Source organism: Sorex araneus, chromosome 2 (assembly GCF_027595985.1).
Source record: "Sorex araneus isolate mSorAra2 chromosome 2, mSorAra2.pri, whole genome shotgun sequence".
In the NCBI taxonomy this organism is placed as follows: domain Eukaryota; kingdom Metazoa; phylum Chordata; class Mammalia; order Eulipotyphla; family Soricidae; genus Sorex; species Sorex araneus.
Window position 1 is genome coordinate 146,892,852 of NC_073303.1, and position 20,429 is coordinate 146,913,280.

The window sequence follows — 20,429 nt, forward strand, 5'->3', positions numbered from 1 at the left end:
AACCTGGGTCGGCCACATGCAAGGCAAACACCCTACCCGCTGCGCTATCGCTCCAGCCCCTTCCTGATTCATTCTTGTTGCCCTATTTTACTTTCCAGGTTGGAAACTGGAAAGTAAAAAAACTGATGCACAGGTGTTGAGGAGAGCTCTCTCACAGATTATTTCCTTTGGGTGCATAGGAGCCTTCTGGCTTTTGTCTCATGATTAGTTTTGTGAGACAGCAGGCCCTAGTAAAATGGAAAATTCCTGGTGGACAGCCTAAAGATTTTGCACTGTGTCCCCTGACCCTAACTCCACACCCCACACTGCACAGGATTCAGCTTAGACCAAATGGCCTCTAAATCTCTGTGGACTTGATGCATAGTTCAGAGGGAGACGCCCATGTCAACATCTCAGGGAAGCATTCGAAAGGACCAAAACTCGTGACTAGGCTCTGAGGGCACCATCCTGAAATACGTAATAATGTCTGAACAGGGAACTTTGCCGTTTAGTTTCTCAGTAGCTTCCACAATTTATGTAGCCCAGTCATGGCGGAGCCTCTCGGCCCTGTGAGTGCCTACATTTGCTTTCAGAGAAAATAAGGGCAGAGGTTATGGAAGAGGGAGGGCTGCATCTGCCTGTTGCAGAAAAATGTTGCTAACTGCTTCTCAAAAGCAATGAATTGAAACCATGAGAAGGCCTTAATCCTCCCCCCCTGGCACAGGGCACCGCGTACCTGCCAAGTCAGGAGATTTCCCACAAAGGGAGCAGCAAGCTATTGTGAGCTCAGGGACCACTGGCAAAATACCTCCGTCACCAAGAAGCACTCTCTTCCATGCTCTAATAAAGAGCTGTTGCCTCCCCCCCGCCCCACCCCTCCTCCTTTTCTTTACCTCATTCCAAGTAAATTCGCCCCCAAGCCAGAATATATATACTTAAACCGAGCAGATCATTTTGTAAGAAAGATGTGAACAACTGAAAGGAGTTTGGCACCAGAAGCCCTTCTCCATCTCAATGGCCCGGGGCTCCTGCCCCGCTGTAATTGAGGGCTTATCCAGGCACGGAGCATGCACCCCTTCCCGCACCCGCCTCACAGACCCAGACAAGAAAACACTGTGCCCCCTAAGCCCCTCTTGGCTCCCTCTGCACCCTTTGACGACTGCTCAGCCGGAGACAGAAGGCGATGTGGTGGTGGGGGGGGCGGAGGAGGGGGCCAAGGCGCAGGGCCTGGGTCAGCCATGTGGCCAGACAGCCGCCCGTCCTAATGCCAGCATGTGCCAAACAGCCTGTGTAGACAGGACTCAAGACACGCCAGCTGGGGATCCAGTTCCTTACCAGAGCTGACTGGCAGGCAGGCTTTCCTGGCAACAAAACAAGTGAGCAGCCGCGTAAGCCTTGGCCTTGGCCCCTCTCTGGGTCCCTGAAGTTTAAGCCCTTGCTGTGGCTGCACTGGACAGACACTCCTGATTCAGCTGCTGGAGCTGCAGTTGAGTTTCAAGAGGGGATCGAAGGCAGAGGAATGAAGGGATGAATGATCTGGAAATCAGTGCATCCCTTTTCCTGTTTCATTGGGGGGTGGTGGGGTGCAGATGGCAGGATCAATGATATCCTCATCAGCCAGCAGAGGAGAAGAATGCAGAGACGGGAAGCAACCTATCTGCAAGCCTCAGCCGCAAAGCGGTTTCCTGGTGATGAGTGTCTCACAGGAAATGAATGAGGAGCAGGGCTGCGACTAGAAGTGGGGTTAGCAGGCCTCCTCTGCAGGATGAAGGATCGGGTTTCGTGGAGAAATGGGTTCGAGAGGACACCTGCCCTTGCCTGTTGCCCAGTGTGCTTGAAGAGGGATGTTTTTGCAGCCGTCATCCTCTTACCTTCCCTCAGTCCCCTCTGCTGCCTTCACAGACCCCCACTTTATGCATTCTCTGGGCTAGTGGGTGAATCTGTCTGCACTAATCAGGTGCCGGCAGGGCCACTCCTACTGTCTCCACAATTCCCAGCAGCCCAGCAGCCCAGATTCTGTGTACCTGTAGGACCTTTCTCTGTCCTAGAACATCAGAAAGTGCATGATAGTTTAGGGTCCAGATAGCACTGCCAGCTCTTAATCTTCCTAGCACTGGGTTTCTGAAGGGAAGAGAAACCTGCTGACCCCCGACTCCAGGAGGATCCCAAACACATGCAACTTGTTGGAATACAAGTGGTGATGTACTCGGTTCCCTCCAGGTGGGCAGGGCCGTCCTCAGCCACGGGGGAGCCAGCAGAGAGCCGCAGAGAGGCACGTGGGCGTGACCGCCTCACCGCCATCGCTCTCGAAATTACACATTGACAAGTTTTATCTTGAGCGCCTTTCAGATTTCTTTCTCATCCCCTCTCAGCTTTGATTCTTCCTTTAGACTCGTGGTTTCTAACCGTCCGACACCTGCACCCTGGCCGTTAAACCGCTGCTTTGGATGCTAAAAGGCTTCCTAGAGCTATGGATTACATGCCAGTATGTAATGATCTGATCTTAATTGGAGGCTAATCCCCCTTCGATGTTCACAGAATGAACACACAGAGTTACCTTAGCAAAATGCCCTGACCGGGATCCATCAATCTAGTATCCCTCCCAGGCCCTTCAATCCCGCCTCCCAGAGCCCTTCCTCAGGCTGCACATCAGGGCTCAATTCTGCTGGGGTGGGAAGCGGGGTAACACAGCACGCTCGGCAGAGGAGGCACAGTTACCCACAGTTCATCTCCACGAAGTCCTGGACATGTGGCCTTTCTCCCCAGCGAGGCGTTTCTCACATGGAGTCGGCCCCGTGCCCCCCTCCAGGACAAGTCTGCACTCATCGGCTGAGGTTTGGACGGGCTCCATCCGCATGGGGCGCTGCTGCAGCCGGGGTGGCTCCCAGCCTCGGGGCCACCGGCAAGTTTCTGACAGTTCTCCTGCCTAGCCCTCCCGGCCTCCAAGCCCCGACTTGTCCTTGCGGTGGCTTACTGTGGAGACGGCTAATGCTACAAAGCAGGGTACGACTTTGCCCGAGTGGCGCCTGCTGAGCTTGTGGCTCTTTCGGGAAAGACAGCAGAGGGGTGAGAGGGGCCGAGTCACTGAGGGCTTGCTGTGGCGGGTAGCCTGCGGCTCACTGCTTCATGGATGGACAGAGAGGTGGTGGTTTGTGAATGGAATGGGTCCCGGCCTCGCTTCTCTGGTTGGCCTCTGACAGTGCGGGGTCTCTCCCGTGCCCACTGGCGAGCAGAGAAATCACAGCATTGCTCGGCAGAGTGGAGGCTGGAGGGCAGTGGCCTGGCAGCTTGTGCCATGTACTAGAGGACGCGCCGGCCTCTCAGAAGCCAGGGACATGGGCTGGCGACTAAACCTCTGATCTTTGCGCTACCCTGCCACTCTCTACAAGGTAGCCTGGCCCACAGGGCAGGAAAGCCACCACTGCCAGCAGCCAGGCCTCAGACACCACCATCCCTCTGGGCATCAGATTCAGCCAGTTCGGAGCTGGCAAGCAGTGGGCAACACCAGGCACCTCAGGAGGTACAAGGAAGGCAGGTGGGATGTCTAGTGACAGCACAATCTAAAAGGGAAGACCAACATAGCCCATAAGGCAGGGCACACTAATTCCCAACGAGCTGTTTGTTTGTTTGTTTGTTTGTTTGTTTTTCCTTTTTGGGTCACAACTGGCGATGCACAGGGGTTACTCCTGGCTCATGCACTCAGGAATTACTCCTGGCGGTGCTCGGGGGACCATATGGGCTGCTGGGAATCAAACCTGGGTCAACTGAGTGCAAGGCAAACGCCCTACCCGCTGTGCTATCGCTCCAGCCCCCAAATTCCCAACAAGCTGTGCCTACTGCCTCCACCAGGAAACTGCCTGAGCCACACCCCCACCTCCACCAGGACACTGGCCTGAGCCAGGTCACCTGGACTAGCAGAGAAGCTAAGAGCTGGAGACAGCAGGCATCCTGCCCTCTCTCACAGGCTGGGAGAGCGGATAAATATGTTTGCCATCTTTGGGATTTTTTTCCCCTCTTGCCTGTTCAACTGCAGACATAATTTTGGCTCCAAAGTTTTCTCCTGACAGCCACAGAAACATGACATAACATTCCTCAAGCACACTTTCTGATGAAAACAAGGCATGCTTTCTTTTATTTAAAGAAAAGGTTTTCATGAGGTGGGGGGAGGGCGGGTGGAGGGAGGGAGCCTGGGGAAACCTCTTCTCTGCAGATGCCAAACGCATTCGTCATTAGATTTTGTGTTTCTTTTCCTTCGCATGGAGATGGAGTGTACAGCAGCTTTGAACAGTGGGAAAAAGCTGAAGGAGAAGTGATGAAAGAGCCAGGGGGAGCAAGGCCGAAGATCAAAGTCAGGGAAGAAGGTAAGCAGGAGGTGGGAGAGGGCAGAAAGGGAGACGTGTGGGGAAAGGAGAGAGAAGGGGAAGAAGCCCGCTGCCCACGTCATTCCGTGATCTGTTGTAAACTGAACTAATGCGTTGGGAATTTTTTGGCTTGAACCAATTAAAATATTTTTTAAGGACATAACAAGAGAACTGAAATATGATTAATCCTTGAAGACAAGTCGAGGATGAGAGCCACGTCTCCACTGAGTCTGGCGACCAGATGAACAGCGAGACTGTCTGTGGACCATCTCATTGATCTGACATCAGGGCCGCTAGGAGGTAGGGCTGCTGAGCAGAGCTGGGGAGTTACTTTTGGACTAGATGAAAGAATTAAATGGTTTGAAAAATACGCTGGAAACGAAGGAAAAATGATTTACTTGCCAGCAACCCACATCATACATATTTCTCTGATCAACCAAATATAAACTATAAACTTAGCAATGGGAAAATTAATGTGAATCCTGGTGGTCTGGGCTCATCAGAGCCAGATCCTGGCGCAGTCTGTGGCAGGCCTGGCAGCTTGCACCAGAAGGTGGGATGAAAGAAAACGGAGGCGACGGCACCCATAGGAGAACGGTGGCGAGTACTTCAGCATGGCCCCAAAGGGCAGAATTCTAGGCGGGTGAGGCAGGCAGGGCCACGGCCCTAGGGTCAGTGGGGCCACACTGGGTACCACTTTTTCTGCCCACACACTTGGAACTACATATTTCTATAAGTAACAGTGCCTACCAACGCTTGCACCCCCCACCTCTGCCTGCGTCCCACACAGTGTCTGGTAGAAAAATGGGGGCCATACTCATTTACCTCCCTTCAGAGGTTCTAGAAGTTCCAAAGTCTCCTCCAAACATTTAAATGTCTTGTAAGCGCCTTTTCTGAGCCATCATTTATTTCTTTGTACTTTTCATTCTTTGTTTTGTTTTGTGTCATAGCTGGGGCTGTTCAGCAACTACCTTTGGCTCTGTGCTTACGGGTTATTTTGGACGTGCTTAGGGGACCATGTAATTCCAGGGCACCCAACCGGGAGATGGCCACCTGTAAGGCGAGTGCCTTTGTCCCTGTCCTCTCTCTTTGGCCCTGGCCAGTTTTCGTAAACAGTTTCTGAATTTGTTTCCTCAACCTATTTATATCTTGAGTTCTTACTTTCACCTGTTCTACTTTCCTTCCCAGATCAGAACTGACGTGTCTTCTGCATGCCATTTTTGATCTTCAAGACTTTAAACACATTTTATCTGGGCATCTTCTTGCTGCACAGTCACCAAAGGCAGTGTGGAAGGCACTGGGTCACTGAGACAAATGGGGTTGGTCTCACGTCCAGGCAGAGTGACAGAGAGTAAAAAAGCGTGTAAAAGGAAATCGCAATAAGATCTGAAAACCAGAGGGGCCAAGAAAGAATTTTTCAACAGAAGGAGGGACCAGAGAAAAGAGGGACAGAGAGGCAGGCAGGGGCACTGTTTCAGGATCGGTGGGGACCACGGTGAACATACATGCAATCTGAAAAATGGAGAAGAAATGTTTTGATCTTTGAGAGATAAAAAGTTTCTGGGAGAAGGGGGTAGAAAGGAAGATGCTGCAGAAGGGAGCATCATTCCTCCAAACAAGGGGGGGGTATAAAATGTGCCGAGGGAAAGACAAGGTTGGCTGGGTCTCGAGAAAGATATCATGCTCCTGCCTGAGTTTCATTCTGTGGTTTCTGGAGTCTTGAAATGTTTGTAAAGTCAAAGAGGAGCACGATCACTAAAAAAAAAAAAAAAATCAAGCATAATTCTCCCCACAAAAAATAAAGCTGTTTGGAACTGGAGCAATAGCATAGTGGGAAGGGCATTTGCCTTGCACACAGCCGACCCAGGATTGATTCCCAGCATCCCATACGGTCCCCCGAGCACCACCAGGAGTAATTCCTGAGTGTAGAGCCAGGAGTAACCCTTGAGCATTGCTGAGTGTGACCCCAAAAGCAAAATAAATAAACAAATAAAAAATAATGCTATTTTTGTCTCCACAAGTCTGTTCCCCCATTTACTTACATTATTTTCTTCACCATTAAATGATAAGTCTTTTATGTTAGATACGAACAGTTTGTTTCATTTGCCCAACACACTCCCAGTTCTCCAATTCTCCAGGTTATTTTACTAGATCCCAAAGATGGTTTAAAGTCTAGAAAAGAAGGTCAAGGTAGAATCCCTTAATTTTTCTACACTCAAATGACAGGGGTGGCAGACAGACTCACTTGCTCTCCTGATTCTTTTTTTCATCTTAGAGGTATCACCCTGCTGCCTGTTCCTTAAAGGGGTCCAATGGTGTCACACAAGCTTCTCTCATCTCTCTGAAGAACCCCTCAAAGTCTGTTCTGGCTCACTGGTGCTATGGCCTGCACTACTTGGGCACATCCCATGTGGACCTCCCTTTGCTCTTAGTTTAAAAAATGTGCACAGATCCTCCAGAGCACATGGTTGTGTGTGCAAGGCACAGACAGAGGGACAGATTCAGAGTCCTCAGCGTGTCTTTAGCAGAAGATGTACTGCATACCTGAGGTCTTGCTTCAACGAACAGAGGTCACTATTAAATAGAGAATTAAAACCCAGGGGCTTCGGGGCAGATGGTTGCAAAAACGCCCTGAACTCCCTAGGTGGGTTCTGTGCCAGACCTGAGGGGCTTTATTGTTGCCAGTGCCGTGTGAAGATTTCAACTGCCTACCAGGGGAAATCCTTGTGAGGTGTGACATGTCTGCCCATTTTCAATTAAAACCATAAAAGGTTAATGGCTCTTTGGCCTAAAGCTATAAGGCATGTTAGTTATTTCCTAGTAAGAGATGCAACTTGCTCAGCACCTTTGGAATCGATCTACTTTCCATAATTTTCTTGTCCAAATATAAAAAAAAAACCAAACATATAACAATTCTGCTAGGTAAATATCACACCCCTTTCCCAACTCTACACCCCAGTGTGGAAGTAACCATCTCTCACAAGCAGCCCTGAAGGATGCCGACTTCCTTTTCTCCTGGGGCAACTCGATGTCATTCTTTCCTCCCTCAACTCTTTTTCCTGCTGCCACCCCTTCATATCCAAGCAAAAGGCTGGCACCCAGGCCCACAGTGAGTTTTTGGGCCCATCTGAAGCAAATGCATCATTCCTTTGTCGAGGGGCAACTGGCTGACTAAACTGGGCCTGTTGAGAGGGATGACACTAAACAATGGTCACTAAGGTTTCCTTTCTTTTTCATTTTTATTGGTGGGGGGGTGAGTTGGCTCCAAAGTGGTACTCAATAGGCCAGGGGGTCCCGTTGGCAATTCTGAGCCATCGAGGCCAGTGGCTAATGCAAGGGTCCAAGGACGTGATGCTGCCCAGGCCCCGTGTTTCCAGAGATACAAGGTTCCCTTTCTTCATCACGAAATGAATCCTAAAAGGAAAAGCAAAGAGGAACGCAGGGTGTAGGGAATGGATGTGGAATATGCGGAGAGACTATCATCTGGTAGTGAGATTCCAGATCCGACTGAACTCACCAGAGAGATCTCTCACTATGGAAATTTGACTTAGTTTAGAAGTGCAGGAACTGGCCTGGAAACTCCATCAGACACAATACTGAAAGCTTGATTCAGTGGTTTTATGAGTCTGAGGAAAGTAGCACTGTAGCACTGTCATCCTGTTGTTCATTGATTTGCTCAAGTGGGCACCAGTAACATCTCCATTGTGAGACTTGTTGTTACTGTTCTCGGCATATCGAATAGGCCACGGGTAGCTTGCCAGGCTCTGCCATGCAGGCGGGATACTCTCGGTAGCTTGCCAGGCTCTCCGAGATGGACGGAGGAATCGAACCCAAGTCGGTCCCATGCAAGGCAAACACCCTACCTGCTGTGCTATCACTCCAGTCCTGAGGTAATTAAAAATTCTGAATAAAGGTTGTCCCACACACATTCTTGTAGGCTCTATCCCTGAGTGTTCCTCAATGCCTGGAAACTGAAATGAAACATGGTGAGCCTGCGCTACCTCAAAAGTGAACTGATATCTTTATTTGGCAACTCACGGGTATGACTTGTTTTATTTATTGCAGCCCCCATTCTTAGTAGACTGAGACCCTCAATGACAGGCACTAGGTCATACTGTGTTCTGCCAGAGATTCTGAACACGACCCAATTCTCAGGACACCAACCTCCAAACATGCTAACAGTGAGCTCTGCTGCCCATACTAGAAAATAGATGGTTTCCTGTTTCCCAAGTGAGATTCATCAGTCTTCAGCCTGCTTGGCTTGTGCGACGGATTCTGAACTTGTCCACCTCTATAATCATGTGAACTAGCTCTTGAAGATAAATCTTTTCTCACTTCCTCTCCTCTCCTTCCCCCTCCCCTTCTCTCTTTGTGATCATATCTCTTCCCCCTCAATATCCAATTATAAGTAGACGAATAGATAGGTAATTCCACTTCTCTGGAGAACACTAGCACACACAGGGATAAGGACAGCTAGAAATCAGAAAGATGTGTCCTTCAACAGGTCTATTCTAATCCACAGAATGAGAATCATTCTAAGTCAGAGTCTCAAAGATTTCATGAGCTTCTGATGGCAATCAGAGTTGAGGGCTGAGGTGAGCAGAGAGAAATACAGCTTCTGTCTGTGGAATTCCCCGTGCTGAGGGCCAGAGTAGGCAACAGCTTGCTAGCGAGAGCCAAGGACCATCTGCTCAAATCTGCACACATCAGAGAGCCAACCAGAACCTAGCTGGCAGCTCTGTGGACAACACTGACAGCATCCAATACAGTGAAGGGGCCCCTGAGGTGCTGGGGAGGTGGGGATCTGGGTTGGTAACCAGGTGCCTCCAGGAAGCTGTCCCCAAGAAGTGGGTGACTTCTCTCTTCCTGAAAAGCTGCTCTGTCAGCAAAGGGCCAGGTTCGGAAACTTGGTTGCCTCTGTCTTCCTAAGCGATGAGCTCAGAATGGAGCTGGGGAGCACTTGGTTGGACCCGATGCCCCAAGTGACTGCAACTGAATGCTCCGCAAGTGTTTCTTCACCAGATGGGTGAAGAAATTCACCAAGAATTTATAAAAAGACTTCAAAATATTACTCTCACATATTCTCTCATTTGAATCTCAAGAGCTTCCACAAGACAGATGACGCAATAATTACTACTGAGCTCATTTCACAGTTGTGGCAATCCGGGATTTGTACAAAAGTCAAATAAACGGTAAGTGACGGAGTCAAAGCCCAGGAGATCCATCATTCTGGGCCACACCTGCTGGTGCTCCCGGGATGCTGCTGGCAGTGCAGCTCAGTGGTGTGAGGAGACTATGTGGTACTACTGGTCAAGTGTGTGCTCTAACCTTCTGAGCCAACTATCCAGAACCCCAGAACATTTTCTTTCTGAACCACAGACAGCAGCACTCCAGGAATACTCCTAACTCAGTGCTCATGGATTGCTTCAGGCACCATGAGGTGCCAGGAATACAGCCAGGGTCTCTTGCAAAGCACAAATTCAGCCACTCAACTATCTCTCGAGATGCGGGGAGGTCCCCTCACAGTGATCTGCGCCAGTCAATGAAAGCCCTCGAGGAGCTTCACAGGCCCTCTGGTGCCAGGGATCACCTGGGGTACCCAAGTGGTTCTTCGGGACCTCCAGGGCTGCTCTAGGGGTCTGTGGTGTGAGGCATCAGACCAGATACCTTCACCCCGTGCCATAACCCCAGATATTTCTTGAGAGAATTTTCTTTTTGCCATTATACTAGTTTGACTCTTCCTTTTGTTCATTGTGGAAGAAAATAAAGGTCCACTGACAAAGTTTGACCTCTCTTCAAAGACACAGCCACAGAGATGGCTGCCTTCGTTTCCTGTCAGCTGCCTCACTTTCTTCTCTCTGAAGCCAGAGAGTAGACAATCCTGAAGTTCATTCATGATCACGGTGCTTCGAGACCTCAAGGAAGCGTTACAGATCCTGTCTCAACTCAAACAGCAGCAATGTAAGATTTGCTTTAGTTTAGGAGGGAAACTCCCAGGTATGGAAGGAACTGCTACCCCGTTGCTGTTTTTCTCATCTCCAACTGTGACTGGGACCTAGGGATGAGAGGGCAGTGGGGAGAAAGAATGAATCAAAAAAGAAAGAGGGGGCCAGAGAGGGAGAGAGAGTACAGTGGCGGGGCCTTGCTATGCATGTAGCCAACCCAGATGTGATCGCTGGCACCCCCAGTGGTCCCCCAAACCAGACAGGATTGATCCCTGAGTGCAGAGATTGGAGTAAGCCTGCACAGTCAGGTGTGGCCCCCAAACAACCAGTCAAACCAAGAAAAAGAAGTGAAAAAAAATTGTAATTGAAAAATTAAAACTAGGAATTTATTTGAATGTTTGTTGACTTGAGTTAAGCATTAGAAAGTAGTTTGCACATCATATGCCAGCTCTGATGAGCCGGGCATGATCACTTGCTCTTCTGTGCTGAGAATCAGCCAAAGGCTGAATCAGAATGGAGGGAAAAGGAACATGGTACGTGGGAGACTAGAGAGAGAAAAGTGTTATACACATGATGGGGACAACTTGGTGATGTGCTGGGTCAGCCTCTGCAGATGGAAAGACCAGGAGCTGATGCCGAAGTGAGAGAAGTCCAGAACTCCCCGGCCGCTCACAGATGAATTAAAGCCAAAGGTTTTACTTCACTTTTCACTTTTTACTTTGCTTTCTGGTTCAAAGGTTGGACCAGAAAGGTGCTTTGGCCAGAGACTCCTTCACCCCCAAATCCTCAGCCAAATCAACAGTTCCCTGTGACCTCCAGGGGCTCACTAATGTGCACCGAACCTGGTGGGACAAGAAATGTTCAGTTTAACGGAATAAGAGCAAAGCTGGCCTTACACGCGTGGCGGGGCAGGTGTGTGTGCACGCGTACGTGCCTAGCAGCACACCAAGGCACTGCCTTGCCGCGAAAAGCAGACCAGGCCTTCCAGAATCATTTCTACAATTCTGTCTCCCTTGTACATCGGCCAGCCAGCAAAACACAGCCCCCATTCTGCTCAGGAATGTGCTTTCGGAAACTTAATCTAACTGCTGAGTCTGGGCCAAATCCCTCATGGCATTAACCCAAAGACAGCACCCCTTTCTCCTGCCTTTCCTGCCTGGCCGCCGCCCCGCTACGGCCCCCTCCAAAGGAGGGCGACTGCAGTTCTAGTCCACCGTGACACAAGCCCTGCAAGCACTGCCCCATCCCAAAGCTGCTCTCTCGATCTGCAGCTCTTCTCTGTCCTCACCAGGCCCGAACATCTCACTTCTGATTCCTGTCTAAATGACAAGCCAATAGTTCTTGGCTTTCGAACAAAACTCACTCAGCCTCCACACAAGCCCCTTCTCCTCTCACTGTGCCTTTTGGGTAGCAACCAAACCCTTCCCTTTGTCCTCGCTGCCAAGTGTAGATCCCTCAAGGAGCAGAAAAGATTTTTTTTTTTTAAGTAAAGGCTATAACTTTTCTCTTCTCACACCTTGTATCTCCAAAGTAAATCTCCTCTCCAAATCTTGCTTCCTCCAAACAATTAAAGGTTAAGCCTGGCTCCTAATTAGGCCAAATGAAGGGTTGAAGGGTTACAGCATTTTTGGAGTCTTAGACACGTGTTGACCATTTGCAGGTGAAATCTTCGTCCTAGGTGAGTAGCACAGTAAAAGCAGCAAGGTTGCTCCATGGTAAGGCTTATTTATAATAAAGAAATTCGGGAAGCCAACTCATTGCCCGGCAATAGGGAACAGTCTCAGAATGGTAAGGCAAAGACACCAGGTGTTGTTTGGGGGGCATTAGTACCTGTCAGCCTATTCCAGATGGAAAAGGCGACGTGGTTAGAAGGGGCAAGAGGGAGCAGTGAGTGTATATGCTGCATCTATACACAAATGGAAAAAGCAGCAGGCAGTTCGTGTCACAAGACTAATCACTCTATGGATAATATTTTCCCTTTTTATAAGGGATTTTGGGCCATTCCCAGTAGTGTGGAGGGCTTACTCCCGCCTCTGTGCTCAGGGGTTACTCCCAGTAATTCTCAGGGACTCATAGGCAGTGGTGGAGATAGAACCAGGGTTCTATGTGCAAGGCAAGAACCTCCCTCCATATACAATCATCTCTCTAATCCTTGTGTATATCCTGAAAATTAGTCATCTCAATCTTAAAATTAGAGATGCATGCTCTTTGTGGAATATAAAGTAACAGAATGGGAGACTAACACCCAAGAACAGTAGAGATAAGTACCAGGAGGATTACTCCACAGCTTAGAAGCTGGCCTCGCATGCTGGGGGGAAAGGCAGTTCAGATAGAGAAGGGAACACCAAGTAAAGGGTGCTAGGAGGGCCCGCTTGGGATGGGAGATGTGGGCTGAAAGTAGACTATAGACCGAACATGATGGCCACTTAATACCTCTACTGCTGAAACCACAACATCCAAAAGGAGAGAGAGAGCAAAAGGGAATGCCCTGCCACAGAGGCAATGTGGGGTGGGTGTAGGACAAGGTGGGGTGGTGGGAGGGATGCTGGGACCATTGGTGGTGGAAAATGGGCACCGGTGGAGGGATGGGCACTCGACCATTGTATGACTGAAACACAAGCACGGAAGTTTCAGTCTGTAATGAAAGTCTGTAACTGTACCTCACTCACAGCGATTCACTAATAAAATTTTTTTTAAAAATTAAAGGTGAATGTTACACTCAATAACAAAGAAAGAAGTTATGGTTCTTTGGCCAATGGAATACTCTTAAAATATCAAGAGGAAGAAAGTAAGGATAATAACTATTCTTCCCTCTATCCGTCTCTCCTTCCTTCCTTCCCCCTTGAGCTCTTTTTCACTCTTTTTTCTTTGGTTTTTGGGCCATAGCCAGCAGAGTTCAGGGCTTACTCTTGGTTCCGAATATAGTGATCATTCCTGGTGGGTTCAGGGAATCGTATGGCATGCCAAAGCTTGAACTCAGGATGGCCGCATGCGAGGCAAATGTCCTACCTGCTATCACTCTGTCCCCAAGTAAAGATAGGAACGGTACACCCAAAATAATGACAGTGGCTGGATGAGGCTGGTGAAGGCATCTTCTCTATGTTTTCTACTTCCTTCAATTTTCTCTATATTCTAAATAACATAACAGGAGACTGACACCCAAGGACAGTAGACACAGGGCCAGGAATATTACCCCAGAGTTGGAAGCCTGTCTCATGAGCTGGGGGAGAAGGCAGCTGGGATAGAGAAGGGATCGCTAAGACAATGATGGTTGGAGAGATCAGTTGGGATGGGAGATGTGTGCTCAAAGTAGATAAAGGACCAAACATAATGGCCTCTCATTATCTGTATTGCAAACCATAGTGCCCAAAAGTAGAGAGAGAGTATGAGGGAAATTGTCTGTCTTGGAGGCAGGGGGAGGGTGGGAAAGGAGATGTACTCTGGGGATATTCGTGGTGGGAAATGTGCACTGGTAGAGGGATGGGATGGGTGTTTGAGCACTGTACAATTGTAACTCAACATGAAAGTCTGTAACTCTATCTCTCGGTGATTAAATTAAAAAAATATTTTTTTCTCTATATTCTAAACTTTCTATGATATAATCTAACTGCAACTTAAAAATACCCAAGAATATCAGAGTTATTCTGATGGTTATGAGAGAGTAACCCTTCTCTTCCCTCAAGCCCCCAAGGTTTGGCCCCCTCTCACTGAGCCCTCAAAGCCTGCTCTGGGGGCATCCAGCACCCAGGGCTGCTTAGACGGACACCCAAGGGAGATGGCCAAGGCCCCTCCCACCTTCCTTCTCAGAGCCAGGCCAGGTGTGTGGGCCTGTCTCCCAGGGTGGCAGGGACACTGCTGACAGCCTCCCTCCACTCCTCCATGGACTGAGACCCCCCAGGACGCCCCTCTTTCCCCACTCTCCTCCCAGGACTTACACGCTCAGAGTCCAGGACCACCACTGACTTTCAAACCAAGGAGTGTTTCTGAGGTGCCCCGCCCTCGGCAGGACCTGTGCCATACAGACACTCTCCCTTCTGGAAGGCCATCACCCATGGGGACGTGGGAGCCCAAATGAGGGGGGACTGCGAAGTCAATGCGGAAACAAAATGGCCCCCAAGTGCATGGTCCAAAGACCCTTCAAAGACCCCGCCAGTCTCCCCATGCCCTGTGCAGTGGTCTCGGGGAAGTGAGGGGTCATTCTTGGTACTTCTCGGCCAGAGGCTCAGCAGCTAAAGCATTCTGAGGTGACTTTTAGCCTTTGGAAGTTGAATCAGCAAAGTCTCACTTCCCACAAGCACAACGTATAGATGCGGCGTGGACTGGTTCTGGATACCCCAGTATATAGACCCAAATGGTAATTATATACCAGAGTAATGGAGTCTCCTGCCGATCTCACCAGGGCACGTGGTCACCTGTTCACTTCCTCTTTTCTCTTCCTTTCATCGCTTTGTCATTGCTTCCTTTTGTGCTACCCTGGTAATACCCCAGACACTGCGGCCAGGCTGAGCCATCACAGACTGGCAGTGGCCGGGAGTGGGCAGGGCAGGATCTGCTAGGCATGCACAGCCGTGCCAATGCTGTGAACGCGGTTGCTGTGTGGAGGATGGGAGATGGTGGCACAGTCACCCCTAAACCCGGAATGAGTGAGTAGGAGGCTGGGCACAGCCCGGTGCCCACAGAATCAACTCAACCACATCACACTGCTGCCCCGCTGCCCTCCTTTAAGCTGGTCCTGAAATCTGACTCTGATCTTCACCCTGCTCAGGGAGCATCTTCCCGAGCCACAGTGGGTCACATGTGACAGCTGCTGCTCTCAGATTTGCAATTTCAGCTCTTTAGAACCTCCTTTATTTGGTGCAGGGGGCGACTCCCAAGTGGTATTCAGGGTCCTGGGTCACTCCTGGCAATTTCTTGGCCAACCCTGCTGAACTGTTAAATGCTCAGGCCACTTTAGTACCACTTAGCAGCGGTCAGAGGTGGCCAGGGCTGTAGCCCATAATGCTTGGGGGCCTCAAGGGCTACCTCCAGTGATGCTCAGTGGCACCAGGGATTGGATCCCGGGATGGGCACATGCAAAGAATATATATGCCTTAATCCCTATACTTCCCACATGCACAATATGTAGATGTGGCGTGGATCGGTTCTGACTACCCCAGTATATATACCCAAATGGTAATTATATACCAGAATAATGGAGTCTCCTACTGATCTCACCAGGGCAAATGGTCACCTGTTCACATTCTCTTTTCTCACCTTTTCATCCCTTCGCCATTGCTTCCTTTTGTGCTACCAGCCCGTAGGCCCCTCTCATGGCACCTCTAACGCCGGGAGTGTGGATGGTGTGGGGGGGAGAGGGAGCAGCAGGAGGGAAGAGAGAGGTTGCACTGCGGCAGAGGAGGGAAGGGACAGTACTCACTGGCCAGTGTCACCGTCGCAGGCACGCTGGCCACGGCTCCAGCCGGCATCCGGGCCACGCACTGGTACCGGCCCACGGTGTGGTTGCTGAGGGCAGGGATGACCAGGGTTCCGTGAGTGATGAGGATGCCCAGAGCATCGTCCGAGCCGTTCAGCTCCTTCCCGTTCAGGCGCCAGCTGGTGTTCATCCACGGGGGCTCCACCACGCAGCCCAGGAGTACCGTCCCACCCAGCTTCTGCACGGTGGAAGGAGGCTGCACGGCCACCTGTGGGACGGTGCCTACAGAAAGGAGAGGGACGTGATAGGGAGGTGACACAACAAAGCCAAACCCAGAGCCAGGTCACCCCCAAGGAACTTTTTTTTTTGCTTTTTGGGTCACACCTGGTAATGCACAAGGATTACTACTGGCTCTGGACTCAGGAATTACTCCTGGTAGTGCTCAGGGGACCATATGGGATGCTGGGAATCGAACCTGGGTAAGCTGTGTGCAAGGCAAACACCCTACCCACTGTGCTATCGCTCCAGCCCCAACTTCTTTCTTTGAGGAGCTCCGTCCTTGGGCCCGGCTGCCCACTTGCTCTTACTCTCGGAAAGCAGGAGGGAGAGGCCAGAGTGAGACTCTGTGCTGGAGAGCCCTAGACCCAAACCCTAGAGCCACAGGTTGGTTCTGAGTCACGTGACTCCACCCTTTCTGTGTCTCTGCATCTTATCAGGAAGACGGGGCTACTAATACTTGTCTTCCAGGGTTGTTAGGGAACTTCCCAACCAGGCATGCAGAGTGCCTGCCATGATCTCATCTCCTAAGTGCTCGTGCAAAGTAATTATTCCTCCTCCTCTCCCTCCTCCGCCAACGTGAAGAAACTGAAAGGCAGCCCTGAGAGTTGTGATCGTTTCTCTTCTCGAGTGACTGAGCAGGTGGGAAGGAGGGGTCCTATGAAGCCTTGGGGGAGGGTGGCCTCTGGGGCAGGCTGAATGCTTCTGTTCCACAAGGGGCAGAGTGCTTTTCCCCGAGGGAGGGGACTGGGGAAGGGAGGGCGGGTGGGCACTCACTCAGGTTGGCACAGCAGCCTGCGGAGGCTAAGAGGAGCCAAGCCAGGGCGATCTCAGTTCTCCTTCCTCTCCAGGTCGGCATCATTCCAGGCAGCATGGTGCAGCACTCAGGGGCCACAGTCCCATAAGCCACTGGAATCACTCAAAAGGACGCTGACATGCCCAGCAACACTGTGGTGAGAAAGAGAAAAACGGCCATGGTGAGAATAACGAAGTTCCCATGGCAGCCTGTGGGTCTGGCTTTGTCGCCTTGCTCCCAACATCCATCAGCCCCACAGGCGACATGCAGAGTTCTAACTTGGTCGTGTTGCTGAAGACCAAAAACATTCACTGTCATTTATCATCTAGAGGAGGATCCTTCTAAGTGCCCCCTTGAGCTAGGAGGAGGTTTTATTCTGGCAAGAATGTCAGTCTTCGGGCTGGAGAGATAGCAAGGGTGCTGGCCTTGCACACAGCTGACCTGGGTTCGACGTGGCATCCCATAGGACCTTCCCCAAGTCCTGCCAAGAGGAGTCCTCGAGTACAAAGACAGGAGTAAGCCCTGAGCTTTGCCAAAAACAAACAAACAAACAAACCCCAAAACACCGTAAGACAAAAAATGTCAGTCTTGCCCAGTGCCCCAGTAATAGCTGGGATAACAGGGTCTGGGAGATCCAAAAAGGCTGAGACCTCCAACTCGAGCCAGCTCTCAGAGCAGATATCAGTATCTTCCCCACTGGCTTGTAGGAGGCCCATGCTGCTGGCCACATGGTACGCCGTGGTATGTCACGTGGTAAGCACAGACTTGCACAGGGGCTATCTTGTATATAAACACGTGCAGAATCCATCCCGTATTTAGGGGAGCTTACTAAGTAATGAATCCTAAAATCTTGGGTATAATGGGGGGGCATAATTTCCCCTTTGTTCACACTTAGAGATGGTAGATCTTGGGGGCTAGGGAGATAATAGAGCAGAGAAAGGTGTCTATCAGGCACGCCACCAATCTGGGTTCAATTCCTAGCACTGCATATGGTCCTGCAAGCGTTGCCACAAGTAATCCCTGAGCACAGAGGCAGGGGTCGGTCCTGAGCACCTCCTGGTGTGGCTCAAAAGCCAAAATCCCAAAAAGGTAGGTTTCCAGAGAGGTACTGAGTAATTTTTTAATTTTCCTGAAAAGGCGGCTGTAAGCCAAATAAAAACCTCTGATCTGGATGTTGGCTCCATTTTGCTGAATCATGCACATGTGGCAACATTAATAGTCTACTTCCAGCAGGCTGACATGTGCTCAAAATGTTAACTCTTCCCAACCAGTAGAATGTTTTCACACAGCACTGGGAGATGTGTGGCGAGGCTGATCTCCCGGGCTGTGCCTACAGCGGCGCCCGATGTTGGGGCTGGCCTGCAGCCTCTCAACGGACAGGAGGGGCTCCAGGCTGAAGTTCCAGGCTCCAGCTCTGTGCTAGGAAGAGCTTGGGATCTGCCTAAACCTCTCTCTTCTCCAAGCTCCTTGTAATCCTGAAGTTCTCTCCCTTAATGACTTGAAAAGTCAAAGGCCACAATTGCTCTGCACAGTAATACCTGTCCAAACCGGGTCTAGGGCTCCAACCCCATGCAAAGAGTTGGTGGCCAGTGGATTTCTAGTCCCTTCTTTTTCCTCATGTCTTTGACACTGAAGCATCTCTCAGCCTCCTTCAATATCCTAGGAAAGAAGCGGGTGCTTTTCTAAATAGGCTTAAAATAAAATCTTGAAAATATATACGTGCATACACATTTTATTGTTGTTAAGGTGACATAGTTCACATCTATCCTGGTCTTGGCATTAACATCTAACAGTTTTGGTGTGCAAGTTTATTGCCCTTCCACCTCGATCCTTAGGTTATTTCTAGTCCACCACTAAAGAAGGTTTTTGAAAGTTTTTTCCTGACAAGTTAAAAAAAAAACTTCCTGTTGGTGAGAGTGAGTTCCTTTTGACCAGCAGATAAGTAAGTCCAAGGATCATATTATTAGCAATGTGAAATGAAGAGAATCTGCCAATAATGTGAGGATGGCTGGACAGTCAACAGCTACACAGGGACTTCTGCATGGCATGAGGTATTCTTTACATCGTCATAAAAACTATGTGGTGGGGATTATTATCCCCATTTACAGGTGAGGAAACTGGGTCCAGAGGTTAAGGAACTTCCCCAAGGTCTCATAACTGCAGATCTGAAATGAGACTCAGGTTTGAGCTGATTCCAAAGTTACACTCTTTCCACAGTAATGGTCCTTTTCTGGGGTAGTTGTTTGGGGACTACATTCAGTGATGCTCAGAAGTGACTCCTGGCTCTACTCTCAGGAATCACTTCTGGAAGTTCTTGGGACACCATATGGGATGCTGGGGATTGAACCCACTCTGCCATGTTCAAGGCAAGTGTTATACCCACTGTATTTCACTCTGGGTCCACAGTAATAGCCTTTCCACATTATTCTATGAGCACCACTGCTCGAAATAGGGGCGTCACGAATCAAGTTGGGGTAAGGATGACGTGGAACAGTGGAATAGTAACAGAGAAGTTCACTCACAAGTTTACAAACCAATTCCAAAGAACAAACTTCTGGTTTCATCTGAATCTTCCAGACACTTGTTTTAATTCCACTTTATTTTTCACCCGACAAAGTTATGTATTTATACAGAACACTGTACAAATTCCTAATTACAGGGTTTGGGAGAACGTGCTTGTTCAAGACATGCTCACTTTCCCCTTCCTAGAGGGGAGAGCTGACACCTGTTCCTTCCCTGCTGCAAGAAAAGAATAAAGCAGCGGGCAGAACACGAAAAAGAGAGTAGGAATAAGACAAGAAGGCCAACAGGAGCTGGAGGGCTCTTTCTTAGCTAAGCACAGAGTCGCTATGAAGGTGCTGGTGTTGTAGTCTACAAAGATCTACTGAGGAGATCTGGCCTGCACTCCCTCTGGCTTAACAAGGATCAGCCAAATAATTCTACTTACTCCTGCACTTACAAGGTACAAAATGAAAACAGAAACAGACCTCACTGCTGCTGCCAGCCACCATCCTGCCCTTCAAAGCAACAAAGAGAGAAGTATGTAGCAGGAGAGGGAGAGAAAGCAGGTAACCAAAGAGGGAAACAGACGTTCACCATTTCCCAGAGAACTGTGGAATAGATACCACTAATGACCTCAAAGCAAGGATATGTGGGATATCATCACATAAAAGCAGAACTGTGGCAAAACTGTGGGATTAATGGGGTGAGGGATTTCTATAGGTATGATGCCTCTCGCTTAGCAGATGGAACACTGGGTTACTTCTTGGACCAAGTTAACTACTCAGATTGGTCTACAATGGTGATGCCAATGATCTAGACTTGAGAACTTTAATGATAATGAAGTTACAGTTAAGCTGGAAAATCTCACAGCAGTGTACATTTGTCCCACTGTGAAAAGACAAGATACAATTTAGAAAACAGATAGAGCGCTGCTAGTTTTTTGTTTGTTTGTTTTTGACAATGCTAAATGTGTCTAGAATCTTTTCTGCATTTCCTACACACTCTCAGAAACGATGAGAGAACAAGGCAGAGGTAGCAAAGAGAAGGGAAAGTCAATTATTGTCAAGAATTCCTCACTGAGTGTTAGGTACGTGCGATTTTACTTTTGTTTTCAGGCCACATCTGGCAATGCTCGGGGGTTATTCCTGGCTCTGAGC

At 49.5% G+C, this 20,429-nt stretch overlaps 1 protein-coding gene across 5 annotated transcripts in view; it reads right to left on the reverse strand.

Moving 5' to 3' along the window:
* The window catches only part of BOC (BOC cell adhesion associated, oncogene regulated), a 122,345-nt gene that overhangs the window by 24,248 nt on the left and 77,668 nt on the right, over window positions 1-20,429 (reverse strand). For all 5 annotated transcript variants that reach the window (XM_055126548.1, XM_055126547.1, XM_055126549.1 and 2 more), the window contains 2 exons: window positions 16,752-16,922; window positions 15,702-15,980 (listed from right to left, as the gene is read on the reverse strand). In XM_055126548.1, coding sequence (XP_054982523.1) covers window positions 15,702-15,980; window positions 16,752-16,848 — 376 coding nt within the window. In that variant the 5' untranslated portion in view covers window positions 16,849-16,922. The remainder of the gene's footprint in view (window positions 1-15,701; window positions 15,981-16,751; window positions 16,923-20,429) is intronic.